Source organism: Panthera uncia (genome assembly GCF_023721935.1).
Source record: "Panthera uncia isolate 11264 chromosome C1 unlocalized genomic scaffold, Puncia_PCG_1.0 HiC_scaffold_3, whole genome shotgun sequence".
Classification (NCBI taxonomy): domain Eukaryota; kingdom Metazoa; phylum Chordata; class Mammalia; order Carnivora; family Felidae; genus Panthera; species Panthera uncia.
In genome coordinates this window covers 8,855,977-8,883,752 of record NW_026057584.1, presented here as the reverse complement: position 1 = coordinate 8,883,752, position 27,776 = coordinate 8,855,977, and the positions used below count along the sequence as shown (strand labels likewise).

Sequence of the window (27,776 nt, the reverse complement as noted above, 5' to 3'; positions counted from 1 at the left end):
GCCCTTACGTCTGCCTAAACCAGAGGTTCGTAACCTGGAGGTCAGGCATGAAATTCAGGGCAGTCATGAACTGGCTGGGGAAAAAAACATTACACGCTTTTTTTCACGAATCGCTAATTGAAACTAGCATTTCCTTCCATGGTGTGAGCGGGCCTCGCACAGAGGAGAGCAGACGGTCCCTGGGACCCGGCCTCCAGTAGAAGCCCAGCTATTTTCGCATCACACCATAGTCGCTGCAGAAATTTCAAAGCATTGGTTCAGCTCAGCTCATCACTAATTCAAAAGTATGATAATTATTAACCATGGTCCCAGACCTTCTTATGCCAGGCCTGAGTAATGAAGCATGTACGTGGTTCTATCACAATTTTTAAATTTTGGCAACTGCATTTTAATATATCAGCTTTCCTTTGTAATCCTATGCATTTTACTGTATGCATTTAAAACCGCTGTCCTGGGGGCACCTGGGTAACTCAGTCAGTTGAGCATCTGACTTGATTTTGGCTCAGCTTGTGATCCCAGAGTCACGGGATCGAGCCCTGCGTGGGGCTCGGTGCTGAGCATGGAGCTTGCTTACGATTCCCTCTCTCTCTCTTCCTCTGCCTCTCCCACCTCGCTCTCTCTCTAAAAAAATTTAAAAAAAAAAAAAAAATAAGACTGCTATCCTGGGGAAAGCCCACAAGGGTCTCCAGACTGCAGGAGGAATCCATGCACAAAACTGATTTGAGACCCATGACCTACCCAGAGAGCAATAGGCCACTACTTCGTCTTCTTTTTTTGTTTGTTTGTTTTATTTTGTTTTATTATTTTCTTAAATTTTTTAATGTTTATCTACTATTGAGAGACAGAGACAGAATGCGAGTGGGTTAGGGGCAGAGAGAGAGGGAGACACAGAATCCGAAACAGGCTCCGGGCTCCCAGCTGTCAGCACAGAGCCCGACATGGGGCTCGAACTCACAGACTGCGAGATCACGACCTGAGCCGAAGTCGGACGCTTAACCGACTGAGCCACCGGGCGCCCCCTTTTTTTGTTTGTTTTAAAAAGGAACTCACCACAATCCTAACTCAATTATTCTACGTGATTGCAATTCTAGTTCTGAATAAATTATCAAGTGCTTGCCGCGTGCCAGACATCTTCTATGTGTTGCTGCATCGTGGGCAGAGCTGAAGTAAGGACACCGCATGGGGTACCTTGGCCGTGAGCACACATGGTCAGGGGTGGAGACAGGAGTCAGCCTTGACCTTCTGACCCAGCACCCGAGCTTTCCCCATTTGCCTCCAAGGCCTCGGGAGCCCACCTTGAATGTAGCTCAGGACCATGGCCAACTCTGGCCACAGGAGGGAGGTAGCCTTGGGGAGTCCAGCATTCAGCCCACGGGAGTGGCCGTGGCCTGCTCTGGTCCCACAGTTACCAAACAACCTTCAGTCCCCCAGGGTCACCCTGGCTTCCTGCCTGGAAGGCTTGGATAAGCCTCACTGAGACCCCAGTGTCACAGCCTTGAGGGGGAACAGAGCCCGGCCCGTGACAGCCACACATCCCATGGGTGACGCCCTTCGGCATCTCTTTCCCTGATGCTGCCTCAAGCTGCCGGCTGCCAAGCCTCCCTTCCCTGTTTCCACATCCGCCCGTGCTGGGCACTGCACAACTTTCCATCATTTACTAGAGATTTCCCAGATCACACTTGCCCTCTGCCATCCTTTTCATCCTGTCCAGCTCCCTGACTCTCTCTGGTCTCCCCTCCTTCTCCTCCCAATGTATTTCGGGGCCTCCTGCCCCAGGACATGCTGCCAGGTTCCCCACGTGCCTCCCGACTTTGCCTTCGTGCCCCGCTCCGCTCTGCGCCACACGCTGGATTCCCGTCAGTGAGAGCTGAGCCCCAACTGCCGCTTTAAGGTCACGCCTGAGACTTAGGAAAACCTGCAGAAAAGCACAGCAGGGAGGCTTGTATCTGCCACTGGAGGTGGCCACACCCAGAGCCCAGAGCCCAGCATACCTTGGGGAGGGAGACATCTCCCCACCCATCTGGTGCCAGTCCGTAAGGCCTCTCTGCCCTTCGGGGAAACCCCCACCCCTCCACGGCCAGAGCTGTGGTTGGCCCTGGACCTCACCCGCGACCGCTGGCTTACTGGACACAGTATGTGCCCCAAGTCAGAGCCATTCCGTCTTAAACGCACCATCCATGAGAATCAGCTTTGGACCCTTGGATCTCTGATTCTTTGGACCCTTGGGCCACCTGCATCTGGCCCCGTCAAGTCTGATTCCTGCGGATCTCTCCTCAGTTCTGTGCGCCCCCCACCCCCCCGGCAGTCCTCTGCGAGTCCTGGCTTCACCGAGAAGCACACACACACACAGCTGCGCGCCCTCACCTGCACGGAGGTACCCCCCGAGCTGTCCTTAGAGACGAGGGCTCTCTCAGGGGGACACACTCTGCAGAGATGCTTGTGTGACTGTGGGCGTCCCCCGGAACCCCGTCCCAACAGCCTCCCCTCACAGGGAGTATCTTGGTTACACCTGCTCCACGATGGCCCCCAGAACGAAGGTGAACTCGGGGCCCCTCCACCGAGCAGAACTGACCTTGGGCTTTGATGTGACAGCGCTTCGAATCTTCCCTCCCAGACTTCAAGGTGCAGAGGGCCATAAGTAGGTTGTAGCTCACGATCAAGGCGCCATGCTGTCCTTCCTGTAGTGGCTTTGTGAGGAGGACACGTTCTGCGGGCTCTTGGCTGGGGGGGTAGGGGGGCGGGCAGAGGAGGCTCAGGCCCAAATTGGGCAGAGGGGCATCTGCTTGGCCTTCAGCTTCAAGCTCGGGGCGTCCATCCTGCCCAGCCACCCACCCTCCCTTCAACGCCCGTTCACGGCTCTGTGTCCTGGGCTCCCTAGCGAAGCCGGCTGTGGGTGGACAAAAGCAGGAGGGGGCCGTGACAGTAGCTGCAGGGGGTGCTGCTTCCACAAAGCGCTGTTCTTACGGATCCTGAGCCCCCTGCCCCCTCGGCAGCGGGGTTCTCGCGGTGACCCCAGCTGCCTCCTTTCCTTGGCCCTGGGAGGTCACTGTCCACGGCACCGGGATCAGCGGAGGGCGGTTCGGTGTGGGAATCTCCACCACCATTTCCACGTGGTTCCTGAGAGCGGATGCCGGTGTCTCCACCCCGAGACAGCTCCGCGATACCGGGCTCTCCTCGTGATCTCTTAACAAAATCCCTTTTACCTCTGCTGGTCTCCACAGTCACCTGCCAGGCCTCAGCCCTTTCAAGCATCTTTGCAATTAGCGTCTACTTGTGGCAACTTGCCATAAGGCGGGGATCTTTCTAGTGCAAAGGTCATCAGGATCCCGTAGCAGCTAGGTAGCATAAATATCATGACTTTCAGCTTCACAGGGTCCCCGGAGAGAGAGTCAGGAGGACTGTGCAGCCCATGGACCAGCACTGTGCCTGCCAAATGCTCCACGGGGGCCGATATCCCCAAGGAAGGTCAGCCCTTGTCCCCCGAGGGGACGTGGCCCGGATGTGAGGTGGCCGCTGGGTCAGTAGGAAATGGCTGTTGTATCGGTCTTCCTGGGCTGCCTTAACATCACACCATCGACTCTGACAACAGGAATTTATTTCTCACTGTTCTGGAGCCGGGAAGTCCAGGGTCGAGGTGCCAGCGGGGTTGATGTCTGCTGAGGGCTCTCTGCTTAGGTTGCAAATGGCTGCCTTCTTTCTCCCTGAGTCCTCACATGGCCTTTCCTCGGGGCATGCAGGTGGAGAGGGAGAAAGCACTCTGGTGGCTCTTCACGTCAGGGCACTAATCCCATTATGAGGGCGCCAACCTCAGGAAGCCATCTAAAACTAAGTATCTCCCAGGGCACCCAGGTGGCTCAGTCAGTTGAGCGTCCGACTTGGGCTCAGTTCATGATCTCACAGTTCGTGAGTTCAAGCCCCACATCGGGCTCACTGCTGTCAGCACAGACCCTGCTTCGGATCCTCTGTCCCCCTCTTTCTCTCCGCCCCTCCCCCACTCACTCGCGCACATGCTCTCGCTCTCTCAAAAACAAACATTTAAATAAATAAATACAACTGAGTATCTCCCAAAGGCCCCATCCAAATACCATCATACTGGGGGTTAGGGCTTCAACATATGGATTTGCAGGGGGGGGTGGGGGGCACATATAGCAATCGTCAAGGAGCAAGGATGTCCCCAGCTAGCCCTCGGTACCCAGGCCAGAACTGGGCTGTAGTTGAGACTGTGGGGAATTTAGGAGAAAGAGGTGGCCCCGGGGCCAGCACCCAGGAGTTCACATTCTCCAGGAGCTCTGGATAGGTGAGCAGGGTCCACATGTGAGGAGCCATAAAGGAAAACTCAGATTTAACCCGGGAGAGTAGACTCACTCCGCAGGCAGTTCGTGAAGGGACGGGTCACAGCAAAGGACCTCTGGAGTACTGGCCCTGGGTCTTCGGCCCCTTGGTGGTCAGCAGGTCTCCTCTGCTGGGCCTCGCGATGTCTGTAAAAGGAGCCAGGGCCTTGGGAAGCAGCTCCAGTATCATGGTGGTGGTCGGACAAGATGGAGGGAGAGGGTGCAGCTGCTATCGCGGAGAACCAAGTCCCCGAGCAGATGCGGGGACCTGCACTGAGCCAGGCTCTGCAGGGTCCGGCTCCTGGCCACTCGGGCAGGCCCCGGCTCCGCTCCTGTGTCTGCTCACGCTCGGCGTCCATGTGGCTGCTTCCGCCTGGGCCCCTCTTGGTCCCTCCGGCCAAGATTGTTGGGTCACCAGGCAAGGGACCACCAGGGACCGGCCCTACACTGGAGCCGGTAAGCGCCACCCAAGACCAGATCACACAGCATCCCAGGAATCGATTTATTTGGCAAATCCGATTAAACAAGTCATTTTCCACTTAATTGGGCTAGCTTCATACATGCACATATGACAAGTATGTCTCAGGTTTTTCCAGACCGGGAGGAAAAATAGGTCACATTTATGGCCAAATAACGTCCCCCAGCCTCCTTTGATGGCAGGAATTTCAGTGATTTCCACAACTAAGCTCAGCGCTCCCCAACTCGATACCGCTCGCTGCGGGCGTGGGCCCTCGAGTGCTTCAGCACCTGAACCCTGACCCTGACCCTGACCTCTGTCCCTCCTGTGCCTGCTGGGTCTGACTGGCCTCCAGTGTGGACCCTCCTGCAGAGCGGCCTGGTCTGAAGCGCTGGACCTGAGCCCACCCCTACAGGCCCTGCTGAGTCCTCTGTGACTCGTAGACCAGGATGGGTCCCCGTGGAGAGACAGGAGAGGCTCGTGGGCTCCTCCAGCCTGTTGGGATCAGTGGCGGGCGGGCGGGGGGGTCTCTAAGGCTCACCCACAAGTCCACGGTTGCCATATCAACCTGAGCTCACAGGTCTAGCTTCCCCTCTCGCCTTCTCCATCACCCGGCTCGGGCAGGGTCATGCTGCCCCCAGGACATTTTATGTTTATGAACATCCACAGGGGGTGATGGGTTGTCAGGGCCCTGCCATCAATCTTCTCTCAGGAAACCTGTCTGGCCCTATGTAAGTGGTCGATATAAGTGCCACATGTTGGACTCCCAGCTCCCAGTGCAAAGAGAGAAACTGAGGGAGAGGCGATGACTGCACGTACCCATGGGCTCTGACCGCTCCCCCCCCCCCCCCCCCCCCCCCCGCCCCGCCACCAACCCCCGGCACCAATGTCCTGCTGGATGTAACAGCCTGGCTTTCTTAGAGCCTCTGTCCAGGATGGCCGCGAAACGGTGCAGGGTGTAGGCACCTCAGGGCAGCTTGGACAGCAGAGCCCCTGCCCCAGGCTACCGGTTCCTGGATGCCCAGTGTGGGAGGGGCGGGAGCCTCTGGTCCTGGTCGCGATCATTCCTCCACAGCTATTTCCACCCTTTTCATTGACGCCGTGTTCTCACCCTTCCCTCCACCTGACTACTGAGTTGGCTGGGGTGGAAGCAGGAGGCAGAGGGGCTCCTGCCCTTGGATGCTCTCAGCCGAGCTGGCGATTCTCAAGCAGGAAGCAGCTCTGCCCTCCACGCTTCCTCTCCACCACCCCCCACCGCTACCCCACCCCTTCACAGAGCCCTGTGGCTTCGGGCCTCACCTCGGTAATCACCCAGCCTCCGCCCCCGCCTCCTGGCAGGGTTATCGAAATCTCCCTCTTCTTCGGCCACAAGCCATCTACCTTCCATCCGCCCTTTGGCAGTGGAAGCCCCTTTCCCTCCAAGTGGAAAGTGGTTCTTTTCTTCCTAAAGACCTCCCCCTTTCTCACATTAGGTCTCATCCCTTACATCTCGTCCCACTCACTCCGTCTCGCAAAACCACCCCACAACCCATCCTTCTAGTCATTTTGCTCTCTGGAGCGGCGGCTATGTCCTCGCAAGGCTCACAGCCGCCACCGTTCCTCCTCCTCAGGGCCACTGGAGGGAGAAGCCCGGTCCAAACCGGGAGGCAGTTGTTTGGTCTTCGAGTAGGAACTGCCAGGGGGCTCCATGCCATCGAGATGATTCCTCCCATTCCCGGCTCGCTCATTTGCCTCCTCCCGGCCACTGGAGAGGGACAGTTCTGTGGACAGTGGCTCCGAGCCAGCCGTCCTGGCAGGATTCAGGTGGGCAAGACAAACACATGTTCCTTATTCTCCTCTGGCTGAACCAAATCAAGCCTGATTCTTTCTCATCCTTCCCATGAAATGGTCTAATTAACATTAATGGTCTAATTAACTGGTCTTGTCTGGTCAAGAGAGCCAGCTAGTCACGTTCAGGAATTTCCCCCTCTTCTAGGCTTGTCCCCACTGCCTCTCTTCCTGCTGCACCAGTGCTAATACTCCATGTAAAGGACATCATGATGGCAACGGGGGGTCCTTGGCCTGTCACCGTCCTTCCCCAGGTGTATCCAATTCCCTTGTGGCTCTCAGGTGTCACCAGTGCCCTTCTACTCTGTCCCCAATTCTTCCACAAAGCATCCATAGCTTCACCATGGCCTGGTTCACACCGGCTCCCCTCATCCTTCTGCAGCCTTGGGGAGGACACGGGAAGCTTTGGCTGGCTTCCCAGGCCCTTCTTTCCCATAGGAAACTTGGGGCTCTCTGTAGGTTCTTTCTCTGCCCCTCTCACCCCCACTTGCTATCATCTCTGTGAGGTTATTGGCCAACAAAGCCCCAGAAAGGATGGGGAAGTACAAGTCTGCTCTACCCTGGGATCCCCAAACTAGAAAGGAGCTTGCTACATCCCTCCTGCTCCGTCTGTTCCCAGAGCATTTTCCACCATGACCAACCCTCTCGGGTCTCTCTCCTAACTCGTCTCTCTTCCTTTCCAGAACCTTCTAGTCTAACAGAAGGATGGGGAAGAGCTGGGAAACAGCCTGGCTCCGATGGTCTCCTTCTCTTTCTCAATTCTTCTGCCTCATGTTTTTGAGCTTAGAAATAAAGAATTCACCCGTTTCTCGGGTCCTTCAGAGATTCCCAAATACCGGGTGATTCATGTCCAGTTGTCTGCATGCTGGGGAAAGCTCTTTGGAGCATAATGAGCAAAGACAGTGTTCAATGAGCATCACAAGGGAAAGCACACCAGCAAATGTGCCACATCCGTCCACCACATCAGAAACGTCGGAACGCGATATCTGCTACTGGGATTTGGGGCCGGGGGTTCCTTCTTCTGCGTAGGTCTTTCCTTCCTTAGATCCTGCTGGTCATGGTATCCTGGCGGACGAGCTGGACCCTGGAAGGCTGGTGGGCCATGATGTCCGTGCGGAATTCTTTGATGACAAAATAGTAGCAGAAGACATCTAGGCAGCAGTTGATGTTGGAGAAACACATGGACAATTGCAAGAACAAGCTGATGTTCTGCTTAGCTCTGCACTCCACAATAAAGCCATTCCGTACCAGGAACTGCAAGAAGAAGCCCAAATGGACCGGAAGAAAGGAGACCACGAAGACAGCCAGGCTGGCTGCAATTGTCCAGATGCAGGCCTTCTGCTGGACACAGTCCTCGGTGAGGCCCTGACGGCGGACCAGGATGTGAATGCTCCTGGAGGAACAGAAACCCATGACACCCAGGGGAAGAACGAAGCCGAACACCTCAAGGGGGAAGAAGACCTGGGGACTCCAGGTGCCATCGGACATGTTGTGGAAGCACGTGTACTTTTCCACCTTCCCGTGGAAGCTGTAGATGGGAGTACTCCCCGCCCACACGAGGACCCAGATGGTGCAACAGATGCCAAAGATCTTCCTGGGGGACCGGAGGTGGCTGACCAGGAACGGGTACCGGATGACCAAGAATCTATCCAGACTAATGAAGCAGATAGTGAAGACACTCCCGTACATGCTAACGAAGTAGACACACTCCACGAAGGTACAGACGGAAGGATGGGGAGCCCAAACGTTGGACATCGCCATCTTGAACGGAAGGGACAGCACCAGCAGCAGGTCAAAGACTGCCAGGTTGATCATGTAGATGGAAGTGGCAGCATAATTTGGCCACCTCTTCTTCAGGAAGGTGCTAAAGCCTCGGATGGCCAGCACGTTGAGGAGGAGGCCCAGGAGGAAGGTGGGGATGTGGACGGCCAGCTGCACCGTCCCCATCAGCTCATCCACATCGCTGAAGGAGCAGCTCCGGCTTCTGTTTAGCTGCTGACTCATGTTCTTTCCTACAACACCAATAGCAGATTAGACGAAGTTCCTCTCGCTCTCTCCAAGTGATGGACCCAAGTGACTTTGTCCCACCGCCATTCGTGCCCATTAAATAACAATTCGAAAATGCAAGAAAACATTGCCTCTAATCCAGCTGCCCAAGTATAACCACTATTACCTTTTTCTGTGTACCATTCCAGACTCTCTCACACTCGCACACACACGTGCACACGTGTGTGTCCCTTTTTTCTTTTACAAAAATGGAATTGTGTGTGAACATCTGTCCTTTTCTTCAGTCGGAACTCTTTCTGTTGAAAGTAGTAACAATCACCAGGATGCCTGGGTGGCCCAGTTGGATGAGTGTCCAACTTCAGCTCGGATCGTGATCTCACGGTTTGTGAGTTCAAGCCCCATGTCAGGCTCTCTGCTATCAGTGCGGAGCCGGCTTTGGATCCTCTGCACCCCACCCCTCCCCCGGCCCCGCTGTCTGCACCTCCCCTGCTCACTCTCTCTCTTTCAAAAATCAAGAAACATTTAAAAAGAAGAAGAAGAAAATAGTAACAATGACATAAACCTGACCCAAACTGGCTTAAGCAAAGCGAGAATTTCACACCGCTGAGAACATGAGAACTAGGGCAGGGCTGATGAGCTACAGCTTGACCAGGAACTCAAATGCTGTTTCGGGGACCCAGACCCTCTTTGCAGGCTGTCTGTCTGCTCCCTGCCACCCGCATCCAAGAAGGCTGGACAGAGTTGACCCCACCTCTGCCCGAAGGGCTGGTCACAGACACGGTGACTAGTTGTTCATTGGTTCAGGGATAGACATTTGACCCACTCAGGACAAAAAGCAACAGTAACTCTTACTTGGGTTTCTAGGAAGGGGGTTGGGGCTCTCTCTCAGTGGGACTTGACGTTGGAAAGACATAAAGTCTAGAGGTGCTGCAGCCTCTTGTTACATCAAGGAGAAAACCAGACAGAAAATGGAGAGACATGGAAGAAAGGACATTCCCAGAGGGAATGTGACGGCTTGAGTTCTCCACGGGGCAAAGAAAGGCTTTTACACAGGTGGACAATTAGAGCTGGTCTCAAGGACAAGAGGACCAGGCTGCAGTGTGGCTGCACGGGGAAGCTGGTTGCCAACAGACAGAAGATCCCAAGTCAGGGCTTCCGATCAGGCCAAAGATGAGGGTCCAAGGCAGGACCTGGTCAGGTCTCACTTAAGAGCTGGCCAAATTGGGGAGAGGGGGGCGGGTGCACGCCCTTGTGGACTTCTGTATCGTGGTAGGTGACTGCCTTGGTTCAGTGGGCTGTGGAGCTTATAAACAGCAGAAATCTGTATCTCACAGCTCTGGGGGCTGGAAGTCCGAGATCAGGGTGCCAGCACAGTTGGGTGAGGGCCCTCTTCCAGGGTGCAGACTGCCAACTTCTCTCTGTGTCCTCACGTGGTGGAAAGAGGACAAGAGGGCTCTTCGGGGTCTCTTTTCTAAAACCACTGATCCCACCCACAAGGGCTCCGCCCTCAGGATTTAATCACCTCCCCCAAAGCCCCACCTCCTAATGCCACCACCTTGGGTGTTAGATTTCTGCATTTGAATTTGGGAAAGGGAGGTTGGGACACAAGGTCCGTAACGGTGGTCCTGGAGCAGATCAAAGCCAGGGCGTGTGCAGCCCAGTGGACAGAGAATTCAAATATGAGCCCGATTCCACCCAAGCTCCTTTCTCCCGCCCCCAACAGATGAGCGGGTGTGGCTGGTCTGAGGCGCTGGGCGTGCCATGTCCTAGAGCACACAAGGTCGCTGCAGGTGGGAGGTCAGTCGCTCTGGGCCACAGACTACTCATTAGGACTCTCCTGACCTCAGGACTTCCTGGCAGCAGGGGTTGAGGTCCAAAATGTCGATGTGGCAGGGAGAAGGTGCCAACATAGTCTGTGACCAAGAACCCTGTACTCGCGACCAATGCAGCTATCAGCTGAGCTCATGTTGTTCTACTAGGTTTTTTTAAGTATATGTATTTATTTTGAGAGCGAGAGAGAACGTGCGCGCACATGCACACGAGCCAGTCAGGGAGGAGCAGAGGGAGGGAGAGACAGAGAATCCCAAGCAGGATCCCCACTGTCAGCACAGAGCCCAGAGCCCAATGCGGGGCTTGAACCCATGAACCGTGAGATCATGACCTGAGCCCAAGTCAAGAGTCAGACACTTAACTGACTGAGCCACCCAGGCGACCCTAGTTTTTTTTTTTTTTAATTGAAAAAGTATTCCATGCATTCCATAAGATATTCAGACAATACAAAAAAGAAAGAAAAGAAAAGAAAAAGAAAGAAAGAAACAGAAGCCCCTATTGTACCCCAGGGCCTCAGTTGTCTTTTCCAGAGGCAACCACGGTTAACAGTTCTGTGCATACTTTTTCCAGAAATTTTCCAAAGATAGGCATACACACACACACACACACACACGCATACACACACATATACATACATACATATATACATATGATGCTCCTTTAAATTTGGAAAATATTACACCCACAGCTCTTTGCTTTGTCACTTTGCAATGTTTCTTGGAAATTGTTCCACGTCAACATCGATGAATTGACTTTTTCTTCTTAATACGCACTGTTGTTTCTTGTTGTGAGGAGATACCACAACTCATTTAGCTAATAGCCTACTCACGAACATTTAGGTTTTCTAGGGGTTTTAGGGAACAAAAACTTCCACAACAAACATCTGTGTGACTTATTTCTTTGCTCCACAGATATGGGTAAGAGAATTCCCATTCTGCTATTGTCTTTTAGTATAATTCCCTTATAAGCCTTTGGGAAGGAAGGATTTGGGTATTTTTGAGACCCTATATAGAATGCCATTCCCAGGGCGCCTGGGTGGCTCAGTCAGTTAAGCATCTGACTCTTGATTGAGGCCCAGGTCATGATCTCACCGTTCATGAATTCGAGCCCCATGTCAGACTCCACACTGACAGTAGGGAGCCTGCTTGGGATTCTCTCTCTCTCTCTCTCTCTCTCTCTCTGCCCCTCCCCCAATCTCTCTCTGTCTCTCTCAAAATAAATTAACATTAAAAAATATATAAAAGAATGCCATTCCCAAACCCTCTCTAACTGCTAGCAAAAAAGAATATATTTTTGTATCATCCATGGAGAACTATGTGTTAAACATTTAACATACATTGCTTGATTTGGCGGTTTCCTATGTGTTAACTATGCTTAGGGGTTTATATCACAAAGGATGTAGGAAAATGTATTTCCTCACATTTAAAGCTTCGTGCTCCCGAGGTGTCTGCGAAGAGCGCCTCCTGGAGTTGTGCAGTGGGGAGCCCCAGGCGCACCTGCTCCCACTGGAGGACACCTGTCAGAAACACAAGCTGGCAGGCTGCTTCCTCCCGGCTAAAAATGCCAAAATATCCCCAGGCCTATCTCAGAAAATAGCTAGAATAACTTAGAACCAGCAAGAGAAATTTCAAAAATGATGACAAAGGCAGGCCAGAAAAAAAAAAAAAAAAAAAAACAAATCCCGGTCTCACCGGAAAGTGTTGCAACACCAAACAGGAAGACTCGATTGGCTCAGAGAAGTCACCTTCAATAGCAGAAGCAGCAGTAAGCCAAGAGCCACAAGAATAAGAGCAAATATAGGTTTGTTTTTAAAGAAATTCAACGAGGCTGCAAAAAAGAGGAACTCAGGCGTCCGTTTTTTAGCTGGGTCATGCTCAGGCGTCCTCCATGGAAGAATCTACTGCATCACCAGTGGTTCAATGACTACAACTAAAGCGGCCAAGAAAAAAAGTCAGTGGTGCTCAAAGGTAAAACCCAACCCAGCCCCAGCATGAGGCTGAGTCAAACAAACCAAAGAAAAACAAAGGGAGAAAAATGGTCTGACGGAGGCTGGGGCTTGTCTGACTCGATGGCACCGGGTGTATGTGTGGGAAAGAGACACAATTCAGCTATCAGTGTTCTCCGGGAGGACCATCCTAAAGGGCACATTTGAATTACTGACAGACTTCAAATGGCAACTTTTCAAATGGAAATCTTTGAAGTCAGAGAAAGCACTCTATGGACTGTCAAAAAGAAATTAGGTTGGAAAAAAAAAAACCTTCCAGCTAACGGCAGAGTAAGCAGAGCATCTGAAAAATTAATCCTCTGAATTCCCTCGGAAAGTTCAAGGAAACCATGTTTCTAAAAAAAACCTTCTTTAAAAAAAAGATCAGGAACATCTCTGGAAGAAGATAAAAAGGCTCCAGCCTGCAGCAAGAGATAAAGCAGTCATTTTTCTCGAAGATCAGCTGCCAACAACGGCCAGTCCACTTGTGCTAGGAGCCAGCAAGCTCCCCACACTTGACCTGTTGCCAGGGGCCCTCGATAGTTCCTGTTCCCGCCAACCCGGGGATCCGCACCAACCCACCTGTCCACCTGTTGCATTGAGGTGGGGGGTGGCGGGGTTGGGACGCTGAGAAGCAGACGCTGAGACAGGAGTAGACATTTGAGAGATTTCTTGGGACAAATGTCGGTGCGGGATAAAGAGGAGAGGCAGGTCGGACACCTGTGGAAGGAGAGAGGGAAGGAAGCCTTCTGTGGGAGGAGAGTCAGTGCACGGTGAGGCTCTGAAAACCTGCTGGCCGGACCACTGGGGAGCCCCTAAGCTTGGGTGGCCTGGTGGAGGGGTCCCAGGTCAAGCGGGAGTCACCCAGGACTAGTGCCTCTGCCGGGCTCGGTGATTGGCTGGAAGCAACGCAAGGACAGTGTGGCCCCAGGACCACCATCACTGTGGAGCTGAAGGGGCAGAGCTGGGCTGTAAGTCACCAGTGCTCCCACGGGGCAGCGGGGTCTCCTGAAGGGGGACGCTGGCGCAGCCACCTGATGGCCACCCCTGAGGCTGTCGTAATGCTTCTTATTTACGTCACAAGCTGGGTAGCGTGTGACGTGCAGTAGTGGGGACGTTCCCAATTCCCGTTCCCATCAGGACCGTCCATATGTGTTCTCTTTCTTCAGCAGGGATGGTGGGTCTGATCGCCTCACAAGAAGCATTTGAACGGGCCCTGGTTCCAGCCTCGGACCAGGGAGGAAATAGAATTGAATGGGAAGAGGTCACGGGTCAAGCAAATCAGATGTGTGAAGAGACCTGAAGGGCCCAAGATGACCTTGGTTCGTCACCGACAGGCAGCGGGGGGGCCTGAGAGATGGGGCTGAATCGGACAACAAAGAAGATGAGAACTTGGATCAGAGAAGCCATGTTTCGTGCCAAATTTATGGGAAGAGAGCCCCTCCCAGATGTTCCGCTCCCGTCTTTAGATGACATTAATATCGAGGCCTACAAACATCTGTGAATAAACAAAGCGAATTCCTTGGAAACCTCTCTGAAAAAGTAATTCGCGACAGAAGAGGTCTGAGGGAGAAAATGTGGACACGAGTCTTTCCTACCCACCGGGGTTGCTGTGACGGTGTGAAGAGCACAGAAAACTACCCTCAGAAATGTGTGGCTTCCAGAAAGAAATGGACTCCAAAATGCAAAAATTTAGACCTCCGTGAGGTAATGACAATGAAGAATGAAAATATCAAGGTGGAAAGCTTAGGGCAGAGCATTAAAAGCAGGGAACCACGAAGAGACTTCAGCTATGATGACTATGGTTACAAATGTAAACTTAAAAGAAAAGTGCTGTAAAAGAGGTCACTTAAAAAAGACAAGAGGTAGGGGCGTCTGGGTGGCTCCGTCGGTTAGGCATCCGACTCTTCGTTTCGGCTCAGGTCATGATCTCGAGCCCCACCCTGGGCACAGAGACTGCTTGGGATTCTCTCTTTCTTTCTGTCCCTCCCTCAAAATAAATAAATTAACTTAAAAAAAAATAGTAACAGGGGCGCCTAGGTGGTGCAGTCGGTTAAGTGACCGACTTCGGCTCAGGTCATGATCTCGCGGTCCGTGAGTTCGAGCCCCGCGTCGGGCTCTGTGCTGACAGCTCGGAGCCTGGAACCTGCTTCGGATTCTGTGTCTCCCTCTCTCTCTGCCTGTCCCCAACTTGTGCTCTCGCTCTCTCTCTCTCTCTCAATAATAAATAAACATTAAAAATTTTTTTTAATTAAGGTAAAAAAAATAATAACAAATTTTTTTAAAAGACAAGTGGTAATCCCTTAGATCAATTAATGAAGAAGGAAGAATGCCCTTGGAGTGGTGGGGGCAGGGATGGTGGTGAGTAATAGGACACGGGCAAAGCAGATATTCCATAAAAGGAAATTAAAGTTATTGTTCCGGGGTTTTTTTCACTTTGATAATTACAGAGAATGTAAGAGGTTTTTTTTTTAAACCTTGAAGTAACTAACCACGGACTATTAAAAACAGGATGCATATCTTCAAATCACCAAAGAAGATAGAAACAAACAAACAAATCAGACCATATAGCAAAGGAGTAAATAAATTGGAAAAAGAAACTGAGCAGAGAAATTACAATAAACATAAAAAAGTCATGCTTTCCTTATTAACTAACGTTTTTAGGTCAGCTATGAAATACAACTCTTTGTTGCTTATAAAGGACACACTTAATGACAGAGAAATGTTCAACGTAAAAGTCCTATGATGGTATAGCAGACAAATCTGGATAAAAAGAAAGTCAGTGGTAATATTCACATCAAGCATTATAGAGTTTAATAAAGCCACGCATCAGAACCAAGGTTATTTAACATTAACAAAAGAAAAATTATGAAGGCCGATAGAGTTATCTTATGCACTGAATAATAGTCTATAAAAGTACAAGAAGTCTAATCGCTAGAATCTGAAGGGCCATTGGCAAAGACACGGTAATAGCATCAGACTCCAATGTACTATAAACTTGAACAGATCAAGTAAGCAAGATATAAGTTGGGATGTAGAGTTATATAAACAATAGAATGAATATAATTTGATTAAAAGCTCTTGAATTTGGTTTGAAACAGAAATGTAATCTACTCTTTTCTCAAGTATCCAAAAAAAAAACAATTGCCAAAATGAATTATCTGCCTACCAAGAACAAAATCTTCTATTAAAAAAAAAAAAGCAGAAATTATGTTGGCTATATTCTGACCACGATATATAGAAACCTAGGAGATTTTCTTTCTGTTAAAAAAGGTTAACATCAAGAAATATACTAGGGAAGGAAAATACACAAATAATGTCAGACAAATGATGTTCTTTCTTTATGAAGAGTATAAAAAACATATACATTATCAAGACCCTCAACAGACAAACAGGCAGAAGACACAAACAGTTCCCAGAGGAGGATTTACAAAGACATAAATTTTTGCTCATCATCTCAATAAAGAAGCTGGTAAGGGTTCTGTGAAACAGTCATTGACATGCTGGTAAGTACACACAGCTTCTTGACTTGATCATTCACAGTACAAGTCAAAGAAATGTTATTAATCTCTCATCCGGTGATTAGAAATTTACCTCAAGTCAATTATGAAAAAGAAAGAAAAGTTGTGTACAGAAACGTGTTTACTTTAGCATTTTTTTCTGATGGCAAAAAACGCACAAACTTTTAAATAGAAACAGGAGCTTAATTTCAGGATGGTAAATCTACTCAATGGAAATTTTTTCTGTCTGATTATGTTATGTTTATGCTGACTATGCTAAGTAAAAAACCCACAAACTACAGAACTATACATTCAGAATGACTTCAACTATGATTTTAAAAGCCCACACACAGGGAAAAAAAACCTAGAAAAAACTTTCCATATGCCAAACATTGGTCACGTTCTAACAGGTAGTGGGTGCATAGTCAATCTTTTATCTCCTTCTCTTTTTCTCTCTGTATATATTTTTCCAAGTAATTAGCGGTGACACAAAAACAATTTTAATTTTTGTAAGGTGTAGCAAATGCTAGGAGAAAAGTAAGAAGAGGCTTTGACTTTCCCTTAAAAGAAGAAAAGTCTGGGTGTGTGTTTGAGGCACGGCAGGGGTGGGAGTGAGGCTCATACAAAATTTAAAGAAATGCTTTGAACTAACCAGTGCTCAGCTGATGAAGCATAGATCTTGCCAGGTCAAAGATGAACATCTCAACACGCAACGTCTGAGAAACTTGGGAACAAAGCACGAAGTGACAGAGAGGATTGGAAGTCACAGGTGAGAGAGCAGATGCCACCTAAGAGAGGAGAAATGGCCACAGAAACCTGATGTGTGATTTAAAAAGGAAAAGTTTCAGGGCGCCTGGGTGGCTCAGTCAGTTGGGAGTCTGACTTCGGCTCGGGTCATGATCTCACAGTCCGTGGGTTTGAGCCCCTGCTGACAGCTCAGAGCCTAGAGCCCCTTTCGGATTCTGTGTCTCCCTCTCTCCCTCTCTCCCTGCCCCTCCCCTGCTCATGCTCTGTCTCTCTCTCTCTCTCTCCTTCAAAAATAAATAAACATTAAAAAAAAAACAGTTTCATCTGTCCACAGGTCAGCCATTAGGAGTAAAGAGCGATACAAAAAAACATTCAAAATGCTGATCAGCAATGGAGAGAGGGGCAAGGGAAGGGAAGATATTTAAATAAATCCTCCCAAAGTCTGGACAGCTGTTAATAGAAACAAATGTGGGAGTTCAAACTTAAATAGTTTCTAAATTCGATATTCAGGTTAAATTATCTTGTCTATCGTAAAGAAACACAAGGAAGAGAAAATTCACAATAGAAACTAAACATGAAAAAACTGCCATGTCTCTACGTAGACAGTAACCCCGTGGAGGTTCACAGAAATGTAACATTTATAACAAAATTATAACACTCCTTAAAAATGATAATACTCATATAAAAAGGAGCACTCATTAAAAAAAAAAAAAAAAGCCCAAACCCAATCCTCTTTTGCCAGTAAGAAACACAGAGAAACCAAAGAGACACAGACAGAGTAAAACGATGGGGTAATCTCTGGTTTACCAGGCACACAGAACTCTAGAAAAAAAGGGAGTATGACAAAGTCATTTTTTTTTTTTTTTAGTAAAAATAGAGACAGTAACATATAGACTTTCCAAAGGTCAAAGTTACAATAAATAATTAAAACATAAAACAATTTATGTTCCAACATGCACAGCAAAGAAACATGTAATGGGAACGCACCAGAAATGCACAAAACAGTAGAAACGGAAATATAATTGTAGGTAGAGACCTTAATGCTCCCCTCTCAGAGTATCATCGATCAAGTGGACAGAGAACTTTCAAGCTCTGAATAGCCCAATTAAAAAGGCAGATCGGTGAGGACTGCATCATAAATCAGGGGAATAGACTTTTCTTGCAAGAAGACAAGGATCTTTTGCCACATTTATCCCAGGAATGGGCCCCGCCGAGTACGCCCCGGCGGTGCCACCCTTTCTGTTCTCAGACCACAAAGAAGACAGCACTATTTGCTGAGCACCATGATATTAATAATATATAATAGGTACTTCTATGCATTCTCTTAAGTAGTCTCTTAAATAACGTGTGAGTCAGAGATAAAATCAGAACTATGTCACTGAAATATTGGGAAAGAACCAATGTTTATACACAAAACACAGAGGCGGCCACAGCGTAAGGGGAACCGGGGACTCGTAAGTATTCTTGCAAACACGAAAGCCAGCGAGGAATGATGGCAACCAGGCCTACATTTAGAGAATCTGGAAGAGGAACACGGAGAGACAGAGGTCTTTGTGCTGTTTTGGTAACCTGGGCACTCGCGGCTGGGGCTGCACGTGGACAGGCAAGGAAGCCACAACCCAGGGAGATCATGGAAAGGACTGGAGTTGCCCATGGTCTATATAAGAATAGCCATTTTAGCACCCTCAACGCTCAAGGCACGCTCCCCTGTATGACTCTGCAGAATGGGCTCCAGGTGCCGTAGAAAGAGACCTGGCTCGTTACTGGAGCACCTGATAGCAGACAGAGTGGCCTTGCTCTGTACTGAGCTCTCCATCACCAGGCGTATGTAAGGACAGGCAGGAGATCCATTTATCCAGAATGTTGTCAAGGGAATTCACGCTTAATAAAGGTTTTTGGGGTTTTTTTTTTTTTGTTGTTGTTTTTTTAACCCTGAACTGGAATCTTCTGTCAATATATTAATGTTTCCTAATGTTTAGTAAAGAGGAGAGAAAATTGTGTGTGAAGAGGGACTGGCCTAGGAGTCCAAAGGCTCCTAGCTGCTCTGGCTGTGTGGCCTCCGTCTGGGTTCTCTCATCCGAACGGCACCGCCTAGCTCTGCGAGCCAGGAGCCCGTGGCCTCACCTTGCCGGCTCTCTTACTAAAGCAGGCTGGCTCTGGGCTGTGATTCCTGTGGCCGCCTAGGCCGGTGTCGCACTTGGGGCAGACCCCAGGCCTAGTAGGCACAGCTGTGGCATCCAGACCGAGCTGTGTGGCTCAGACCAAGCCAGCCCTCCTCCCATCAACAGAAGAACTTTCCAGAAACACCAGCAACAGTGAGAATGGAACTTTGGGAGGTTTGCGGGCTGAGACGGTCCACCCTCCCCCCTTTTGCTGCCAAACTCCTCATCCTCACGGAGCACTGTGGTGTGAGCCACCTACAAGATGGGAGGGCCAGCCATGGCTGAGAAGAGTTGGTACAGCCTGAGAAATGTCGTTTGAGGAGGAACACGCCCCTGGACCAGTGTCATCAGGTTCCTCGCCTGAAATTCCTGTCTCCTCTGGGAGTGCAGTGTTGAATCCCACAAGCAGAATATAAATATTTATTTGGATGCCATTATCTGCCACTAACACCATAGCATAAATAAATTCATCTGTCTACACCTGAGCTGGGCTTCTGGAGGACACGATGTGAAAAGGAACAGGACACAGGCGGGACAGAGCACATAGAATCTCCCTGACTCCAAAGTTTTGCCGAAGCTGCACCCCGAGCCTGGCAGGTTGGAGTGGGGTTCAGGGAGTCAGAGAGGGGTCAGTTCAGGGACTTGAGATGTGGCTGTTCCTGTGCTAAGTGCTCTCTGGTGGGAACTCGGTACATTCCTGGACCGTTGTTATAATGATGCCCATTTGACAGGTGAGGACAGTGAGGCTCACAGAAGCTAGAGTCTACCCGAGGTCAAACAGATGGTGGGGGGCCTCACTGGCCCTCACGTTGAGTCTCTCCTTTATCTCCCCTCCCCCAACAGCATCACCAGTATCACCGGCAAGAGCCTCCGATATACCCAGGAGCCCCCAGCTCCCCCTTCCTCACTTTTTGGGGTGCCTGATTCCACTTACCGCCTCCTATTTCCCCTCAGACTCTCGCCTCCCCTCTTAAAAACCTCATCCCTTCCTTCAAGTGTCCACTGTCCTGATCCACCTGTATCACCTGACGTGATTTCCCTGCTGTGGCCAAGTGGGGCCAATCATCCGCGTGCACCGTAGGGGTACATATAGGGACTAATCCAGTTATGATATATAACAGCAGGCACAGCTTCCCAGTTGCTGACTGCATGGCCGAGCTCTTCCATCACTTACTGCTCTTAAGAGCCCCAGGAAGAGAAAACCATTATTGTTTCCATTCTCCAGAGGGGTCCACTGAGGCCGGGAAGTTACTCACGGCCCTGGCCTGCCTGGAGCACCTTGCCCAGGGGCTAGAGGGTGATTCCTGACAGTGTGTGGTCTTGGGCTCTTGGTGCTTTCCAGGCCCAGGTTCCGGGAGGCAGGCAGTAGGGTCGGCAGGAGGTAGTGACACGCAAGCCAAGCCCCCCTGGGGAAGGCTCCCGGGCTGCCTACGGTGAGGTTTCCCCACCCCAGCAAGATGCTACAACCCTGAGTCAAATCAGGAGGAAGTTGAGGGTTCGTAGGAAATGTCACCGATAGTCAAGAACAAACCAGCCCTCCGCCTGCTACTGCTATTGTCGTGGAGGCTGCTGGGGGCTGCGGCCACCCCTTCCAACTGGGACGCCGAGTCTGGGCAGGTGTGGACGGAGCCCAGACCACAAAGCACCAGCAGGCCTCAGGAAGTCACCCGGCATCCAGGAAAACGAGGTCAGTCCGTGGCCTCTGTGTCTCGATTTTTCTAAGTGGCCCGGGGGGCTGTTACCTGTTGGGGGTCCGGTGCAGCTGAGTGAGCCGTGAGATGTCACTTGTCGTCCCAGCTCGGTCACCAGCCTGCCCTGGAGAGAACCACTTCCCTCTCTGGGGTTCAGCTTCCTTATCAGTGAAATGAGGGGGTGGGACCAAGATGCTTTTCAAATGGCCCTAGCCCCCGGCGTGGGGGGGGGGGGGGGGGGGGGGGTTGGGGGGGGCTCTTTCCCTTGGCTCTGGAGAGGGGCTGTGTGGGCGTCCCTCCCCACCAAGCGAACGAGAATGGGGCATGAGAAACATGTTTCTAGGGGGACGGTCTCACTCTTAGGCCCTCTGATGTTCACTCAGCTTCCGAAAAAAAACAGGGAGAAGGGGGGGCAAGAACCACGGCACGCGCAGAGGTGAGACACAACTGCAGAAAGGCTGGGGGTCACACAGGGACAGCCAGCGTCTGAAGAAGGCTGTCCCGACTTCCAGCCCTTCTGGGGTTCAGGATTCAGAACTGCCATCCACACAAGGAGTGCGATGGTGCACGCCTTCATGTTGAGGGGACTGGCGGGTCAGGAAGGCCCCAGCCCGGGGGACGCGTCAGCCCCTGTACATGCATCTTCAAGGGCCGGGCAGCAGGGCGGGTGTGGGTAGCCGTGCCGGGCCCTGGCTTCCCACGCCAGGGCCTCCACCGCAACATGGTTCAGCCTTGGGCCACACAGTCCCCGAGGGCCCTTCAGGCAGAGATTTTCCCCGCGCCTCCCACATGCAGGGCTGGGGAGCTGAGACTCACTCATGGACCCTGGGTGGCTCTCAGCAGGGACCCCCTCAGAGATGGCAGCTGCTCAAGAGAGTCTGGGCCGAAACACCCTGACGGATTCAGCTTCGGTGCCGGGGAGGGACCAGGAGATCCCGTTAGAGACCAAAGCACGGGCTATTTTTATAGGCCGGGCACGCTGTGACTTTCGGGTGTCTACAGGAATAGAAACTCCCCATTCTGGGTAATTCATCCCAGCATGGGGCCATCTCTGTAGAAACAACAGCTGTGTGTGACCGTGGGGAGGTCGCCTGGCCCTCCAGAGCATGGGGTCCCCATCCCTGGGAAAAGAGGTTCACAGAGCCATATGACTCTGATCCTGCCCGTGCTTGTGCTATGGGCAGAACCAAGTTCACTCCCTGACCCGGGCCGCAAGCTGGCCTGGGAGTGAAGACAGCAAGGCCCCCGTAGGCCCCTGGCCCGATGTAAGCCCCCATGAGTCGGCCAGGCCTGGGCGTCGTGGGCGCAGCTTTGGAGGCTGGAAGCGTCCCGGGAAGGACAGGGAGGAGCCATGCAGGTGTCCAGGGCCTGTGGCGTCGGGAGCCCTGGGAAGGGGTCAGCACGCGGGGGCCCACGGCGGGTGACTCTCCACTCAGCCCCTCCTCAAAGGGAGCCTCGCCCCCTGGCTATCCTCTCTTTTGTAATTACTATTTCTCTTTTATTGCTGTTGCTTTTGATTTAGAATTTTGAGTACGTGCACATGATCCAAATACACATGTAAACGCATACGGTAAGATGTCTCTGCCCAACCACTGGGCCCCCAAATCCAGTGCCCGCCCACCCTCTTCTTCCAGAGCTTCTATACCAACATATGTACATATATGTTCTCGTTTTCTCCCTCTTTTAACACAAAAAACTGTGTATGACGTAAGCTGTGCTGCATACAAATCATCTCCCACCCTTACTTTTCTTTTTAATTTTTTAATGTGTGTTTATTTTTTTTAATTTTTTTAATGTTTTATTTATTCTTGAGAGAGAGAGAGAGAGAGAGAGAGAGAGAGACAGAGCAAGGGAGGGGCAGAGAGAGAGGAAGACCCAGAATCCGAAGCAGGCTTCAGGCTCCGAGCTGTCAGCACAGAGCATGACACGGGGCTCGAACTCACAAGCGGTGAGGTCATGACCTGAGCCGAAGTCCGACGCTCAACTGACTGAGCCACCCAGGCACCCCAATGTGTGTTTATTTTTGAGAGAGGGAGAGAGAACGAGAGGGGTAGGGGCAGAGAGACAGGGAAACACAGAATCTGAAGGAGGCTCCAGGCTCTGAGCTGTCAGCACAGAGCCTGACGCGGGGCTCGTGGGGCTCGAGGGGCTTGAACTCACGAACCCTGAGATCACAACCTGAGCTGAAGTCATCCTGAGCCAAAGATGGACGCTTAACTGACTGAGCCACCCAGGCGCCCCGTCTTCCACCCTTTTTTGAAGAGTTTTGCTAATGACCTTCATCAGGAGCGTGATGGGGGACCCCGCCCGAGGCAGGAGCCTGTTTGGGCCAGAGAGACTCTCCTCAGGGGGAAGCCAGGCAGGGACTTGCCCAAGGCCCCACCCATGACTCTGGTCCCTCCATCTAGGTCTTCTCCCCCTGCCCCCGCCCCAGGCCTGGGTAGTCACAAATATGAAGACTTTTTTCTCAGAAGATTCCTTAAACCTCCCAGAAGCAGCCACCCTGCCCACCCTCTCACCTTCCCGAACAAATCAGAAGCTTTGGGAGCCTGGTGTGGGGGCAGAGGTGGGAGGTCCTGCCTGCCCACCAGCTGGGAAGCCCAGAGTGGGGGGCTCAGACCTCCAACCTTTCCAGTGTCCTGCGGTAGCATCTGAGCTCCAGAGTCACTTGCGTGTAGGGTGAGGAAAGAGCCACTCTGGGTTTGGCAAAGGGCGGCTCCTCAGCACCTAGGGACTCACCACACCCTCTCCTGATGCTGCTTAAATTTCCTCCTTCAGCGACTGAAGTTCTCCCTGTACTCATGGAGCGTCTCTTCCAGAGACGAAGACTTGCCCACTGGGGGCATCACAGGGTGTAAGAGCTGGGCCAGAACCATCAGGATGCCCCCCAATCCCGCCTGGGGGAGTTGCTCAGGGACCAGGGACGGGGGCAAAGTAGGGACAGAAGATGCCAGAAGCACAGAGAATAGCCTAAGTGCAGACAAAAGGAGGAAGGAAATTGACATCTTGGGTGAGGCCAGGAGTCTCTGTGCAGCTGAAGCCTGGGGACATGGGGGGCTAGCCGGAGCCGAGACTGGGGGGATGCTGGCCAGACAGGATAAAGGCAGGGGTGCTCAGAGGAACCGGGGAACAAATTCGGTGGACAGGAAACCATCCCATCAGGCTTTATAGTATAGTGCCTTTCTTCCAACAGCCACCCAAATCCAGCTACGGTGCGATGGGCAGTTCAGGGACTGGACACAGGACAGACCCACTCGGGTGGCAGGGCCAGGGTGGGGTGAGGGCAACAGCAGTAACGGGAAAGGAGTCGGGAGCGGAAGGGGTCGCCATCATCTGAGGCAGCCTGGTTCTAGTGAGAGCCTCAGGCAGCCCCAGGTTCAAGTAGCCACAACCTCACGTAGCTACTACGTCAGCTTGGCTCTTGGCCTAACTTCTGGAAATTGCACTCATACATTCATCTAGCCAACAAGGATCCGTTGATCACAACTCTGCACCGGGCACTGGTGATCAAGACAGACAGTAGCACCTCTCTCAAAAACTGTTTTCAGGAGCTGGCGTGACAAGAGGGTTGCGGGGCTTGAGGCTGCTGAGACCCACCCCCAGCCCCCAGTGCCATTGTGTCAGCCTCAATGGTCTCCGGGGAAAAGAACAACATAAAACACTGAAGGTGGTGGGCGGGGTGGGGGTAGGGGTCCCAGAAATGAGGGTGCCTCAGCAAAGAAGGGAGGGCAGGAGAAACTGAGGACCAAAAGGCAGGAAGAGGGGGATGGGTCCAGCCCCTCTGTGCCCTCCCACTCTCTGATCCAAAATTTCAGGCTCTGCCACAGTTCTGTCCCCAAGCTCGTCCTATGCATTTAGCCTGTACGACTCCACTGGAGCAGAAATGAGGCCCTTTCCTGGGGTCTGAACCGAGTCCCCAAGGGCTGCCCCCACGCTGCCCCACCCCCCTAGTTGCTTGAAAAGACAGCTGGACCGTCATAGCCACCCATACAGACGGAAAATGTTCGGCCTCCTTGGAAGTGGGCACCGGGTGGCTGGCAGCTTCAAGGTCACAACTCACAATGTCGAGGCAGGGTGGAGTAAAACACACAAGGGGGCAGCAACCCTTTAGAACTCACCCCTTCCCCTCCCACACGCCCCCTCCGGTTCTCACTGGAAATGTAGCATTGAGGTTGCAGGCCTGAAGTTCTGGACAACTGGGTGTGGGCTTTCCTTCCGTTTCTGCCACGGCTCTCGTAATTCTTTCAGAGCTCCCTGCTCCCTGCATCGTCCTGCCTGTAGCCACTTATGGCCCGAATTGGGGGGGGGGGGGCCCAAGTCCCCCTGAGCAAAGGCTGTCTTCAAGCCAGAGGCCGAAATTCCACATCAGGCAGAGAGGGCCCTTCACTGGGAAGGTTGTAAAGACCATGGAAAGACGGACACCCAAAGCCTCCCCTCTGGTTGCACTCAGGGGAGGAGAGGTTCTGTGGTTTATACACGAGAGGCCAGCACTTCTAGGGAGCCTCGGAACATCTCAGGACTCGAAGTGGATGCCCCCAGGTTAACACAAGAGCTTCTAATTCAGGCTCCCCAGTGTCCTGTGGGGGTGCAGGACTTTCCAGGCCTTTCCTCTGCTCCCACCTGGCAATCGGGGCGCCCTGCCACTCCTGCCTGGGCCCTGGGGGCTTCTGGCCTATAGCCTCGCCCGGCTTCTCTGTACATGTCACCTGCCAGAAGCCGCAGCTATTGGGTTGCATTTGTATGTTTCCTAGAGACACGTGGGGGGTTGGAAAGGGTGGATCCTTTTGAAATCGTTTTCTTTTCATGTTTCCTTTTTTTTTTTTAATTTTTAAAAATGTTTTATTATTTATTTTTGAGAGAGAGAGAGTGCACGCAGAGGAGGGGCAGAGAGAGACAGACAGACAATCCAAAGCAGGTTCCAGGCTCTGAGCTGTCAGCACAGAGCTCCATGCGGGGCACTGACTCACGGACTGCGGGATCATGACCCGAGTCGAAGTCGGACGCTCAACCGACTGAGCCACCCAGGTGCCCCTCTTCATGTTTCCTTTTGCATAAAGTATACTTAAGTCCTTAGCCCACGTGTCAATCGGAGTTTAATATTTCCTTTCACACTTCAGCTATTAAATGTCTGTCTTATTTTTTGTGACGTGTTTTCTCCCCACACCACCCCTCCCGACCCCTCCCTATGGGCACACATTTTTATATTTGTTTTGCTGCATGGAAATTGTCGATTTGGGTGTTAACAGTACTTTCTTTTGTTCCCGTAAACTGCCTTGGGCACTTCGATAATGTGTGTATCTTCACTCCTCCACAGTTAGAGTAAGTATGGTATTCATTTCCTTCCTGGAAGTCTCTGAATTTTTTTTTTTTTTTTTTTTTAGCCTAGGTTGGAGGATTAAAAACTTCTCCATTAGTGCCCGGCAGGTCAGAGTTACGGGGGTCCCAGCACCCCCCACCTCCCTGGGATGAAGGAAACACTCTCACTCTCAGGCGAAAGCCCTTTGTCCCGAGCGCCTCTTGCCCCCCACATGGAGTCTTCCACTTCTGCTTACTCATTGTCATCAAATACCTGCCCGTCCCACCACCGCTATCACCCCAGCCCTGCAAGGAGACTTCATTAATGACAGAGACACAACCCTCCACCATTTATATCGGGAGTCCTAAGGGTCAGTGAGCGATGCACTTTATAAATAAACTCAGTACGTTCTCCAAACCACCCATGAGGTGTAGACTATCACTAGCCTCATTTACAGGTGGGGAAACTGAGGTGCAGCAAGGCCGAGTCACGAGTCTACACGTGCCCCAAGAGCACAGAGCAGAGCTGAGGCTGGAAATGGCGGTCTTAGGGCTCCAGCAACCCTTCTTGGCCGAAGGTCAGCCCTTGTGCCAAGCTCCCCCAGCTCCCCACATCCACGACACCTTTGCCTCCAGCTTCACAGAGAAAATCTGGCGAGTCAGGCATGAACCTCAGGCTCTTTGTCCTCAAACCAGTGCTGTCTGCACCCAACCAACAACCTCAAGGTGCTTCTGCAGCTTAGAGGAACTTACCCCCACCTGCAGCCCATCCCACCTGTCTCCTCAGGGGACTCTACTCCCTCAAGCTGTCACTGCGGTTTCTGAGAGGTGGCCGCAGGGCACAGAAAAGGTCAGCAGATGTCACAAGAACAAAAATTCATCCTCTCCTTGTTGATTTTGAAGGTAGAAAATTCTCCATGAACTGGGTGGATCCTCATTCTAAGGTGACCAGAAGTCTTAATTTATGCATTAAATAATTTTAAAACCATGGAGAATTCTGTGAAAGCACGTCAAACTCCATCATAGAAGCCATATAATGTTACATGAAGAGAAAGCTATTATGGAAGGGGAAAGTTTTCAGGATTCGTTACAATAATTGGACCCACACGTCTTCTACGAGAAGAGGACGTGATGAATGAGTGTGAATGAACACGAGTATGATGAGGTCCCGAGGCCTCGCCTAAACCACTCCCTCAGAGTCCAACTTAAGAAGATGGTAAGACGAGGACAGTCTCCCCGGGTGGCCGAAGGTCTAGCATCTTCCAGCTGCCCGGATGTGTCTGCAGCCTGGCTCTCTTACTGAGTCCGGCCCTCCAGCCTGATCCAGGATTGTTCACTCCATTCCCAGACCCCACCTCTTTCTGGGTCCTTGACAAAAACACACCTATTTCCAGCCCAAGCGCTGCCTCTGAAGGCCTCCGTCAGGGCCTCGGTTTCCTCATCTCTGCAATGGGCACAGCTGTGCTGCAGGCAATTCTCTCTCAAGAATTGTCTGCCTCTGAGGTCACAAGGACAAATCCTAAAGCAACACAGGCCGATGGACCTTAGATTCCAGAACCCTGGGGTCAGGTTCTCACCTGCTCCCTGGCAGCAATGAAGAAAAAGCAGCCCTACTATTACCCTACCCCCCGGCACTCCCCCTTCCCCTACCCCTTCCCTTGCCTCTTCTCCCCTACCTGCTGCCCTCCAGCCCTGCCTCCTGCAGGCCCCCACTCTGAGCCCTTGACCCCACCCTCCTCCTGCTGGCCCACCTTGCCTGGCCAAGCTCCTGCCTCTCACCAGCTGACCCCCTCCTCACCTGGACGCCCACAAGGCCCACTGTCTCCACATGCTCCTTGGAGTCCCCTGCTGCCCCTGCTGCCCCTGCCCTGCCAGCCCCCCTTCCCCACCCTACCTCCCCTTTTTCTGCCTGGCCTCCCTCTCTGCTCTTCACTCTTCCTTTGCC

At 51.8% G+C, this 27,776-nt stretch overlaps 1 protein-coding gene across 1 annotated transcript; it reads right to left on the bottom strand.

Moving 5' to 3' along the window:
• Positions 1-759: 759 nt before the first annotated feature.
• GPR55 (G protein-coupled receptor 55) lies at positions 760-20,713 on the bottom strand. Its single transcript, XM_049614718.1, has 2 exons — positions 20,588-20,713; positions 760-8,627 (listed from the first exon to the last, which is right to left on the bottom strand). Exon 2 carries the CDS (start codon positions 8,617-8,619, stop codon positions 7,657-7,659), a length of 963 nt encoding a protein of 320 aa, XP_049470675.1. The 5' UTR covers positions 8,620-8,627; positions 20,588-20,713; the 3' UTR covers positions 760-7,656.
• Between the last annotated feature and the right edge of the window lie 7,063 nt (positions 20,714-27,776).

Coding starts and splice junctions, on each gene's coding strand:
- GPR55 (XM_049614718.1), bottom strand. CDS start 8,619: ATGAGTCAGCAGCTAAACAGAAGCCGGAGCTGCTCCTTCAGCGATGTG.